At 34.0% G+C, this 13038-nt stretch overlaps 1 protein-coding gene across 5 annotated transcripts in view; it reads right to left on the bottom strand.

Annotated features, from left to right (window-relative positions):
- Nucleotides 1-13038, bottom strand: part of CENPE (centromere protein E) — a 68495-nt gene that overhangs the window by 23067 nt on the left and 32390 nt on the right. For 3 of the 5 annotated variants that reach the window (XM_058294680.1, XM_058294693.1, XM_058294702.2), the window contains 12 exons: nt 11036-11326; nt 9486-9773; nt 8294-8584; nt 7986-8144; nt 7529-7816; nt 7272-7427; nt 6852-7139; nt 5950-6108; nt 5490-5771; nt 4683-4841; nt 3627-3917; nt 1138-1227 (listed from right to left, as the gene is read on the bottom strand). In XM_058294680.1, coding sequence (XP_058150663.1) covers nt 1138-1227; nt 3627-3917; nt 4683-4841; nt 5490-5771; nt 5950-6108; nt 6852-7139; nt 7272-7427; nt 7529-7816; nt 7986-8144; nt 8294-8584; nt 9486-9773; nt 11036-11326 — 2742 coding nt within the window. The remainder of the gene's footprint in view (nt 1-1137; nt 1228-3626; nt 3918-4682; nt 4842-5489; nt 5772-5949; nt 6109-6851; nt 7140-7271; nt 7428-7528; nt 7817-7985; nt 8145-8293; nt 8585-9485; nt 9774-11035; nt 11327-13038) is intronic. The other 2 variants (XM_058294688.1, XM_058294695.1) reach the window with 2 other exon arrangements.

Below are 13038 nucleotides of genomic sequence, written 5' to 3'. Positions count from 1 at the left end.
GTGGATGGCCCTCGATGATGGAAGAGGTTGCTAATGTGGGAGAAGTGGGGTGGGTGGGGTGGGGGGTATATGGGGACCTCATATGTTTTGAATGTAACATTTAAAAAAAAAGAAAAAAGAAAAAAAAATAAGTAACATGTTTAGTACAGGGTGCTACATACTAGCATAAGAGGCTGCTGACAATAATGACCTTCTATTTTTAGATAAGAAAAAGGTAGATGTTCATTAATCTGGGATGTTGGAAGAGGGGATTCCTGCCTTAGGTATTAGGACAAATCACATTACATTACAGAAAGGAGTGACACAGAATAGTCATTCATTTGCACTTAAAAAATAAAATATACTGAGTGCTGATTTCTGTCAGTAATGTGTTAAGTGATATGGCCATAAACAATATAGAACAGCCCCTCTCCTTAGGAATGCTGCACTCTTATGGGGAGAAAGCAAATTCTGCTGGCTTTACCCTCAATATGTATTCAGAATCCAAACTCTTCTCACTACCTCCACTGCTACCACTCTGGGCTAAGCCACCATCATCTCTACCTGAATTACTGTCATCAGCCTTCCAAATGGTCTTGCTGCTTCTACTCTATTTTCAACACAAAAACCATAGTAAGCACTTTAAATTATGTCAGAGCATGTCTGCCTTGTGGCCCAACCCCTCCAATGGGTTTCCATTCAGAGTAAAGGCCAAAGCCCTCTTAAGGCCCTATAGGCTGCCTCCACCCCCTTAACTCTCTGACCTCATTTCTTAGCTTTCCCTCTTCTCCGGTGATCCTTGAACCTGACATGCATGCCCCTGCCTCAGGCGTTTGCTACTTGCTGTTCCCTCTGCCTATAATGTTCTGTCCCCCAATGTTCTGTCCTGCACTTCTTTCAAGTATCTGCTCAAGTATCACCTTTCAGTGAAGCCTCAAAATTGCAATACCCCACAATGCCCCACTGTTTTGAGTGTGAATATATGTATATATGCACACATATACATGCCCACACATGCCCATACTAGAATATAAAATTTAGAAAAGTAGTAAGCACTGTCTATTCATTCCACGGAGGTTCCTTTGATTCCTTTTAGGCTTCAGAAAGCATTGGGAGGTGGAAAAACATTCATTTATAGTTTTAACAAGGGGCACTTACTCTGATCCTAAAGCACTTTTCTCTCAGGTTTTCTGTAAGGTGCTGCTTTCCTTCACATGTTAGTACCTCTTTGTGGTTTTGTTGGTCCTGCTTTGAAGAAAAAAATAGGGCTTCAGCTATATCTACATTCACTCATAATGTCTAATCATATACTTTTTGGTTATATTTTTGACATCAAATTTCTATAATGGAACTAAAATATTATACTTGTAACTCTTGAAAAATGTTTAAAATGATTAGAAAATAAATAACAGCACCACTAAGTCAGTGACTTCAACACGTTGAGGAGAAAAGTGAAAGAACCACATACTTTTTGGAGATAGGATTGGCTTTCATAACCAAATTAGTATAGATTCATTCTGGTCCCTACTCTTCTAAATCTCTGCATTAGAATTATTGCTGCCAACTAAATATACCAGCATTACTACCTATGTATATCTATGATGTTCCAAGCCCTATTCATATGTTCTTCCAAGGATTCTGGCACAGAAAATCACATCCTGTTTATATTTTCCATTTCTTCTTTAAAATATACAAAAAACCAACTGAAAAACCTCTACTTATTTATCTTGTTCACTGTAGTGCATAGAAGAATGCCTAATTGTTTAATAAATAGTTGCTGAATTAAATATCTTTGAAAGTTTAGAGTCAAAGATGATTCCCAAAGTGTCTACTGTTTTTATTTTTTTCTTAAGAGCATAAATTATATTTTCTAATTTATTCTTTCTAAATTATTGGAATATGGGAAAGAAAAAGATTTACAGATTTAGTTCATACAATATTTTATATATCAGAATTTTCATTTGCATTTTTAAGGATTCAGTTAGGTTTTAAAAGATATATGAGTGAATATTGCAAATAGTATTATTAGAGGAACTCACATTTTAATATTCATCTTGCCTTTTTCTTTCTAACTTAATGAATGAAAGTCATATATCTAGAACTCTATCATGTTGAGGTAGAGAAATGGGTCTATTTAGGTTCAATCCTTGATATAAAAAAACTTTTAAGGAAAATAAAATAGCCCACTTTGTTTATAAATCTTTACTTAAAAATAAAGAATTAAAATGGTATTTTCTGAAAAAAAAATTTTTGGCATCTTTTAAAAATGTATTCTCTACTTGTGTGAGAAATTACAATAGTTTTCCTATATCCTTTACTTCCCTTAGAAATTTCTAGGAAAAAAAAAGACTATAAAAAAGTGTGAGTCTTATAGTTACTAGATAGGGGAAAACTCTGAACTCACTCTAACTATAATTTCTCTCAAAGTTTCTCTGAATTGGCTCTCTCCATTTTCAGAGACTCTCATACTCCTTAGCTCGTCATTTCCTTAGATACAATTCTTATTTCTTCAAGGCTTTCATGAAGTTTCCTAGTCAAGTGCAAGTTTTCCATTTCCACATTTTGCATAGATAAATTTTGGGCCTCAAATTGCTTCAATTTTTCCATTTCGTTCTTTTTTTTTTTTTTTACCAAGTTCTATTGACACCTTTCATTTTAAGAAGTTGAAGTTCTTTACTCTGAAGTTATTGGATCTTGAGGTAATTATAAAAAAAAGTTAGAATGCAGACAGAAATTCTTCAAGGAAAGAAAATAGTTTTTGTTATATATGTATATCTATATATCTAACCTATATCTATATACTTTCTCATTCTACAAATAATATTAGACACAGTTAACTCCTTTAAGAAAAACAAAACAACACATCTTTTTAAGTAATTTATCTTTTGATTTATCTAAATCCTTTTGAATATTTGAAATTTGAGTTGTCCTTTCTGAAACTTTCTCTCTGAATTTATCAATAGTTTCTTGGTGTTCTTTCAAATATATGTGTGCAAATTTTAATTCCTGTTGTGTTTCCAGATCCTTTATTAGAAGAAATTAAGAAATGTGAAGCAATAATAGCATATCATCTTTTCTTAACAATTAACCAGTTTAAGTAAAATTTGTAGCATTATATCCTCATAGTTAAAAACAACCACCACACCATCCCCAAGAATCAGAAAGGTGTAGAAGGATATAAAGGAAAGGTTCCTGTCCCAAGCCTTGCTGCTTCTCCCAGGTCTTGCTCCCTGAGGTCTCTTGCTTTTCTCCCCTCATAGTGCCTGGACATGCTTCTAAATCAAGAATCACATACAGTGCATTCCCATTCATATGCTCAGTGTTCTATTATACAGATAAATCACACTTAGCCAATGCCTTATTGGTGGACACCTGGATTGCTTCTAGACTTTAGTCACCACAAACCATGCTGCATGAACATTGTTGTATTTTTCCCCAAATGTATGACTAAATTCTTAGAAGTAGACTTGTTTGTAGCAGATGTATATGCTGATACATTTTTAAAAAGATATTGTCAAAGTGTCTTTCTAAAATGTTACAACATGTACTCTCACCAACAGTATCATCTATTTTCAAAGAAGGGAACAATCTTGTATTCAAAACATCCTATGTATGTTTACTGCACAGGAAGAAAGAGCACAACTCACTCTAGCTGTGGTTTCCTGTAGCTTTTCCTTGAGTTGGTCTCTCTCCAATATGAGTGTCTCTTCCACTTTCCTTAGATTATCTCTTTCTTTCATTACAGATTTCATTTCTTCAAGGTTTTCATGAAGTTTCTGAGCCAAATTTAAGTTCTCCATTTCTATTTTTTCCAGAGTTAAACTTTGGGCCTTGAACTGCTTCTTCAGCCGCTCTATTTCAAACATTTTTTTTTGTGCCTCACTTACATCTTCTTGTAACATAAGAAGTTGATGTTCATTTGCCTTAAGTTCTTGAATCTTAAGATAATCATAAAATAACACATTAAAATACAAACTTTTGTTTTTAGAAAAGGATAAAGAAGAGTTTCTAAAATGATTAGACAATAGTCTTCCCATGTCACTCATGAATATCATGTATACTTCTCCTAAAGCTTTATTTTGAGGTTATAATACATATCAAGTACACTAATCTTAAGTGTTTAGGTCAATTTTCTTGATGTGTGTACTTCTACGTAACTGTAACACAGATTAAGATATAGGAAATTTCTAAGCACCCAAGATGTTCCCTGTGTGCACCTTTCTAATCTAACCCTTGCCAAGAGGTAACTGCTATTCTGACCTTTAACAGTTGAGATCAGTTTTGCTTGCTTTTGAACTTATATAAATGAAATCCTATAGTATATACTCTTGTGCCTGGTTTTCACTCAAAGCAATATCTATGAAATTCATCTGAGTTATTGTATAGCCCAGTAAGTTGTTCTTTTATTTATTATTCTACAGTATTAGTTTGTATGAACATATCACAATGTATTTATCCCTTTTGACAAGAATATTTTATTGTTTTCAGTTTTTTGCTATTATGAGTAAAGTTGCTATGAACATTCTTGTACATGTCATTTGAGAAAGTATATGCTTTTTTTTCCCTCTTAGGTGCATAAGGTAGGCCTATGTTTAACTTTAGTAAAAACTGTCAAAGCTGCTTTCCAATGCAGTTGGAACCATTTTATATCCCCAAAGGACTTTAGGCATTCAAATAAAAATCCCTTCCCACCCCAAACATACCTTTTCTTCTAATTTAGCATTTGAATTTTCTAAGTCCCTTTGCATATTTGATATTTCATCTGCCTTCTCAGAAACAACTCTTTGGAGTATATTAACAGTTTTCTGGTGCTCTTTCAGTTGCAAGTGAACAATTTTTAGTTCCTCTTGTTTTCGCAGATCCTTTATTGTTAGAGAAATTTTAACAGTGACATACTGAACTATAAACCTTAATGTTAAATCTTAATGTTAACTAGTACTTTTTTAATGAAGTGATACTTTCTCTTAGTAAAAGTAATAAAACTTTTACTTCTTACTTTACATCTTCATTGTTGTTAGAAAGTTCCAGGGTTTCCCTTCCTCTGTCCTGACTTCCCCACACCCTAATCCGACATTCCAGAGGTAAACACATTCTATACATACTGTTCTACAGCTTGCTTCCAAATAAAGACATTCAAATCTATCTTTCTTTTTAAAGTGTTGCACAGTATTGAGATATTATGTATAATGACCCAGTCTTCTTCTGATGAATAATTAGATTGTTTCCCACTTTTTATCATAACAGCTATAGAGAACAACCTTGCAGTATACAAATGTCTATGTGTGTAATTTTTCTGTATCTCAACAATTGTGTCAGTATATGCGTAGAATAAAGTCTATAAGGAAAAGACTGGACAGAGAATTTAAATTTTTCAAGAACAATACTAAATTCTCCTCCTAAAAGGCTATATTAGTTCCCATCACACCAACAGTATCACTCATTTTCAAAGAAAATTCTTGTAAGAAAAACAACACATTTAGTAGTTAGGAAGAGGAAGAAGCATAACTTACTTTAGCTTCTGTTTCTCTAAGGCTTTCCCTGAGCTGGTCTCGCTCCATTTTGAGGGCTTCCTCTACTCTTCTTAGGTTGTCACTTTCCTTAGTAAGGTATTTCATTTCTTCAAGGTTTTCATGTAGTTTCTCAGTCAATTTTAACTTCTCTGCTTCTACACTATCTAGAGTTGAATTCTGGATCTCCAATTGCTTCTTCAGTTGCTCTGTTTGATACAGATTTTCCCTGAGATCATTTTTTACCTCAAGAAGTTCATGTTCTTTTTCCTGAAGTTCTTGAATCTTGAGATAACCATAAAACACATTAGGATACAGACAGATTTAGATAAAATCATAAATAATTATTTCTAAATTGAGTAGGTAAATTTTAATTAGTCTTAATTGTAGGCTAACTCATAATCCATTTCATTACACAAAAGACTCAAATTCTCAGTTACTCAGATAACAACTTAAAAATTACCTGGCCTTTTAAGGTGGCATTTGAGTTTTCTAAATCCATTTGCATATTTGATAGTTCATCTGATTTCTCTGAAATAATTCTTCTGAGTTTATCAATGGTTTCTTGGTGCTCTTTCAGATGCATGTGAGCAACTTTTAGTTCCTCTTGTTTTTTCAGATCCTTTATTATTAGAGAAATTTTAAGAAAATTGACACATCATAGACCTATCATCTATATTCTTTAGTATCTTAATGTAAAAACCATAAAAGCAATACATTTCAGGGTAATACAACTCAAATAGTACTGGAAGGTAGAAGCAGCAAAAAGTGCTCCTGTCCTCAGGCTTCCTTATCCTCTTTAGATATAGACAATATTCTACATTTACTACTCTGCCACTTATCTTTTTCCCTAAGAGGACCTTCAAATCATACTATAGCTCTATTCACTTTTTATTGGTGGTATTAGTATCCCATGGTCGGAATGTGTTGCACTTTTTTTTTCTTTTGTGGTACCGGGGCTGAGAGTGGACCTGGGACCTTATAGGTGGGAAGCCAGCTGGCTCAACCAATGAGTCACATCGGCTCCCATGTTGCGCTTCTTAACAAGTCCCCTACTGATAGCTAGAATTTTCCTGTTTTTTGTTTATTTTGCTATTGAAACTTGCTGCAAATGAGTATCTTCCTACAGTTATCTTTACATAGATATGCTAATGCATACAAGATAAATAACTACAGCTGGACTTTTTAGGTCAATGAATAAATTTATTGAAAGATTTGGAAGATATCACTACATATTCTCCCTCGAATCTCCCCAATATTCACCAGTTTATACTCTCACAAATCCTATTGCCCATTTTCAAAAGGTATCTGTTATTTTAGGACACAATGTCATATTTACTAGATGAGCAAAAAGTGGCAACTCACTCTAATAACAGTTTCTCTTAGGTTTTCATTGAGTTGTTCTCTTTCTACTTTGAGAGTCTCCTCTATACTCCTAAGGCTATCTCTTTCTTTTGTTACAGATCTCATTTCTTCAAGGTTTTCATGGAGTCTCTGAGTCAACCTTATATTCTCCATTTCTATATTTTCCAGAGTTGACTTCTGGGCCTCAAATTGCCTCTTCAGCTGTTCCATTTCACACATTATTTCCTGAGTCTCACTGACATCTTTTATCTTACAAAGTTGATATTCTTTTTCTTGAAGTTCTTGGACCTAAGGTAATCATAATACAAGTTAGGATATAGGTGGTTATTAGGGAAAGAAAGAATGCATCTATTTTCTTTCAGAAGGGATATGACAAACATAATAATCAGATGTTTTTTTCCTACTTTTAACAAGACCTACCTTTTCCTTTAATTCAGCATCTGAGTTTTCTAAATCTCTCTGAACATTTGCAACTTGTTCTGTCTCCTCTGAAATCTTCCTTGATGGGGTACTAATAGTTTCTTGGTGCTCATTTAGAAGAAAAGCAGTTTTTAGATTCTCTTTTGTTTCAAGTCCCTTTACAATTAGAGGAAAATTAATGAAACTTAATAGTGAACATCCCCATTATCTCAATACTATTTTATTTATTAAAAAAATATGAGAAGAGGGAAACTTACTTCAGCTACAATTTCTTTAATGTTTTCTTTGAGTTGGTCTCTCTCCATCTGAAGGGCCTTCTGCACTCTTTTCAGTTCATCTCTTTCCTTAATTATAATTTTTATTTCTTCTTGACTTTCCTGAAGTCTCTCAGTTAACTTGAGTTTCTCACTTTCTACACTTTGTAGGGTTGAATCTTTGGCTTTGAGATACTCCTTGAATTGCTCCAGTTCGTTCAATTTTTCCTGAGCCTCACTGATTTCTTTTACATTAAGAAGGTGTTCCTGTTTCTCATGAAGTTCTTGGATCTAAAAATAATGACAAAATAACAAGTTAACAGTTCTTTTTATATATATACAATTAGGGAAAAAGGACCAGAATGTTTTCCAAAACAAGAGTATGTTAACAATGGTCATTATAATTCAGTTAATCACCTCTCCTAGGCTTCCTCCCACTGTTCCTTCATCTCCAGTTTACCTTTTTTAGTAATTCCTCATTTGTTGATTCCAATTCTTTCTGAATACTTGATATTTCAGTTTCTCTCTGTGAAACGTTTACTCTCAGCTTATCAATAGTTTCCTCCCGTTCTTTCAGGTGAAAATGAGCAGCTTTAAGTTCCTCCTCAGTTTCCAGATGCTTTATTATTAGAGAAAATGGCAAAAAAAATTTGTATTAACAGCATAACCATTAGACTATAACTCCTTTTTCCAAAGATTTAGTTCTTAAGAAACTATGTGTTTACAAAATGTTTTTAAAAATACATGAATGAGGAGGACCAAACTTACGTTAGCTATGATTTCTCCTATATTTTTTTTGAGTTGGTCACTTTCAGATTGAAGATCTTCCTGAATCCTCTTTAGGTGGTCTCTCTCCTGAGTTATGGATTTTATTTCACCATGACTTTTCTGAAGTCTCTCACATAACTTGAGATTTTCCTTTTCTATCTTCAGTAGTGCTGAATCTTTGGCTTTGAACTGTTCCTTCAATTGTTCCATTTCATTCACCATTTTCTTAGTCTCATTGTCTTTCGCTTTCATATTGAAGGACTGTTCTTGTTTCTCTTGAGCCTCTAGGATCTTGAGAGAATCATAAAGCAGTACAGTTGAAATCCCGAGATATTTTAATTTTATTTTAGAGGAAAAGAAATTAGGATGCTTTCTAAAATAATTAAGGCAGGATTCAATGGATTATTTACACAGAGATCTTTCCACATTCCCATTTTGAAGGCTTATTGTGCTGTCAGCATGATTTTAGAGGTTGGTAAATAAATAAAATGGTAAATGGGACTTACACTTTAGGGAGAAAGATAAAGACACTGAGATAATTGGATCTGTATTATGAAAAGATCACTCTAGCCCAGAGTGAAAAGTGGATTAAAGAAGTATGAGAATGAATGTAGAGAAACCTGTTAGGAGGCCATTGTAGAAACCCAGGGGAAGAAAAGATAGTGGTTTGGGTTAGGTTGGTAGCAATGTGGAGCAAAAGTGGGAAGATTTACAATATGTCTATATAGATGCCCACATATACACTCTCATTAAAATCCACAAGGTTTGGTAACCAGATTATAGTGTGGACCAGGAGGAAGAGATACCAGTAGGGATAATTCCAGACTTCTGGCTGAAGCAATGGGAAGACAGTAGTGCCTTATGGATGGTGGAGGAATAGATTTAAAAGGAAAACAATAGTGAGAGGTCATTTTAACTCTTCCCTTTCCTATAATTCAGCACTGCTCATTCTAAGTTATTTTGAACATTTAAGCTAACAGCTCTCTTCTGTGAAACATTCTCTCTTAGTTTCAATAGTTTTTTAGTATTCATGGCATTGAATATGAGCCATATTCGTTTTTAATTACTTCACGACTAAGAGATATTTAAAGAAATTAGTAGTAACATTATAATTACATAATAAATGCCTTCTTTCCCAAAGACATAATTCTTAATAAAACATTGACTGAATGAATGAAAGGATGAAACTCACTTTAGCCAAAGTTTCTTTAATGTCTTCTTTCAGCTGGTCATATTCAACTTGAAGTGCTTCTTTTGTTGTTTTAAGGTCATCTCTCTCCTTAGTTATAGATTTTATTTCTTCATGACTTTCTTGAAGTTTCAGAATCAATCTGAGCCTTTCCATTTCTATGCTTGCCAGTGTTGAATCCTTGGCTTTGGATTGCCCCTTCAATAGCTCCAATTCATCCATTGTTTCCTGAGTCTTAATGACTTCTTTCACATTAGGAGGTAGTTTCAGTTCCTCATGAAGTGCTGGGACCTTGTAATGATTATATAATACTAAGGTTAGTTTCTGGAGATTATTATAATTTTTTTAAAAGAGAAAATACCAGGATACTTTCCAGAGCAATGGAAGTGATCTTGACCCTCAGGGCCCATTTTGGATCAAACTCTTATCTATTCATTTTCCTTTGATTCCCACTAAAGCTTTTAAGGACTTTTCTTGAAGTCATATTCTGTCATTACTTTCTTTCTTTCCAGCTTACATCCAAAAGCAGACCATTTTCTAACCAGCACCTCAAATTCACAAATCATTACATTTTACCAACTAGCTGTTAAGTCAGCCAGGTGCACTGTATGCTTCTTCATTTCTATAATAGTTCCTGAATGCTATAGGAGAAAAATCTAATAAGGCAAAATTATATCCCATAAATTTTATGGTTCCCATTCTCAGATGGGTACAAATACTGCTTCTCAATTTTTCTATGTGTAGATTGATTCACTTTTCCCATGGTCAGTAGTTGTGCCACTTTGCACATCATATTTCTGCGTTAATGTACTGGAATTTAAGGATATATTTTTTTTTAACATGACTCTACTGGGGCGGGGGGAAAGGACTATGCCTTACATTTCCATAGACAATACCTGAAACATAAAGACTTTTTAAGATAGGTTGGTCTAGTTGTTCCAATGTTTCATTTTCACCATAGCATTTACTACTACCTGAAATTATCTTGTTCATTTGTTTGCTTAATTGCAAGTTACTTCCTTCCATTACATAAGCCCTGTGAGCACAGAGGCTGCATCCATCTTGTACCCTCTCTGTATTTGCATTGTCTAGGACTGTTTCTGGCACAGAAATACTCAACAAACACTTCTCCAGTTAATAAACTAAAAGCCAGCCACAAATTAGTTTGTATTTCCTCCAAAGGAGAAAAATGAAGGAAGAAGAAACAAAGGCGGGAAGGAAGAAAACAAGATATACCTTTTCTTGTAATTCAGCATTGTATTTTTCTGAAAATTCATAATTTATATATAAATAAATAATTTATAATATTTATAATTTAAGCTATCTGTTCAGAAATGATACTTCTTAGTTCATCAATAGGTTCTTGGTATTTGTTCATATGAACTGTGAACAAATTTTAGTTCTTGTTTCTAGGTCGTTTTAGCAAATGAAATTTAAAGAATATTTGTAACATCATTCCAACACTGCCACTCCCTTTCCATTTGGATCAGTTAAAAAAAAAACAACAGAACAACGAAAAAATTTAAAAGACGAAGGAAAAAGTTATTACTTACTGTAGCTTCAGTTTCACTTATGTATCTTTTAAGTTGATCTCTCTCTATTTCAAATGACTCCTGTAACTTCTTTAGGTCATTTTTTTCTTCAGTTATGGATTTCATTTCCTCCTGATTTTCATGAATTTTATGAGCTAATTCAAGCCTCTCCATTTCCACATGTTCCAATATTAATTCTTTGTTCTTTAGTTTATTTTTAAAAATTTCCATTTCATTCATCTCTTTCTGCAGCTCACTCATCTCTTTTCTTACACTAAGAAGTTGTTGCTGGTTTTCTTGAAGTTGTTGGCTCTTAAGATACACCGTTTTTATAATTACTATTCTGTTGGTGTTACTTCAAAACTCTTATGTATACTTTCCAAAATAAAACAATTATGATTGCAACCCTGTCTACTCCCCCAATGTAAATAGACAAGTAGCCTTTAAAGTAAATTAGGGAAGTGGACTTCGCCCAGTGGATAGGGTGTCCCTCTACCACATGGGAGGTCCACGGTTCAAACCCCGGGCCTCCTTGACCCGTGTGGAGCTGGCCCATGCGCAGTGCTGATGTGCGTAAGGAGTGCCCTGCCACGCAGGGGTGTGTCCCCCGTGTAGGGGAGCCCCACGCACAAGGACTGCACCCCAGGAGAGCTGCCCAGCGCGAAAGAAAGTGCATCCTGCCCAGGAATGGTGCCGCACACACGGAGAGCTGACACAACAAGATGACGCAACAAAAAGAAACACAGATTCCTGTGCTGCTGACAAAAAGAGAAGCGGACAAAGAAGAACACACAGCAAATAGACATAGAGAACAGACAACGGGGGCAGGAGGGGCGAAGGGGAGAGAAATAACTTAAATAAATCTTAAAAAAAAAAAAAAAGTAAATTAGTCTTCCAGGCATAGTGTCTGTTGATATTAGTTAACCACGGAAGTAAAGTGAAAATGAGGAAAAATAAGAGAGAAAAGAGACTAAAATGCAAATATAGCTGCCATATAACTGTAATTCCTCATCCTCTTAAAAACTTCTTGGATAATTTACGTTTACTTTCAACAAATTCCTTTCAGGATGCCCCAAACAAACACTGAAGCATTAACTTATACAGACTGTTTACTCTACTTTGTTAGACAAAGTTTTAGTAAACTCATTTAGATGACCGTGAAATGGTTAAGAATGAAAAGAAAACAAATATAAGGAAAAAACACATCACAGAAGAACAATGGAAACTACAATATATTACCTCTAATGCATGTGATACTGCCCAAAGATTATATAGAAAGATCTCATGGATATATTTTAGAATTACTTGGGCAGTACAATGCTTACAGGAGTCTTAGCTCTCATACAAATATTATAACAGCAATTCACTTCTAAGAAAGAAATGATTTTTATGCAAACACCTAAGAGATGGAAAGAACCTGGACGCATAAGGAAAAGGCCTAAGTCACAAATAACTGTCACACGGACTGAACACTTAATTCCACAGGGCAGGGAAGCTACTCAAACCTACTTAACCTGTTTGTACACTAAGGCAGTAAAATGGAAGGATAACATGCTATTGTTTAGCTCATAGGGAACACACCTCAAGAATTCCATTGTACTTTATCTGTACTAAAAAAGGATGAAAATACATACCCATATTGATGATATTAAATCATTAACAAAAGATTTCCTTTTTCCCTAATAAAGCATGTAAAGATATATCTTAGAAACATTTCTATTAAAAATAGTTAAAATAAAGTTTATTTTCTTCAAATCCATCAATTGTTAAAGTGGAACTTAATTAGCTAATGATACAAGATGAAGCATTATTATATGAAAGTCTCCAGTTAATATTTACTTATAATTCTTCAAAGAAAATTAAGTATTAGTGACAAGATTATCTATTTTAGAGAATGACTAGCACATTCTAACAGGATCTTAGTTTTGTTAACTAATGTTATCTCAAGTGCCAGAACAGTAACTGGCTTGTAGTAGTGCTCAATAAATATTTAAGAAATGAATATAACATATGACTAAAGATGG

This window comes from Dasypus novemcinctus, chromosome 1 (genome assembly GCF_030445035.2).
Source record: "Dasypus novemcinctus isolate mDasNov1 chromosome 1, mDasNov1.1.hap2, whole genome shotgun sequence".
Lineage (NCBI taxonomy): Eukaryota > Metazoa > Chordata > Mammalia > Cingulata > Dasypodidae > Dasypus > Dasypus novemcinctus.
This window is presented reverse-complemented; position numbering and strand designations above follow the sequence as displayed.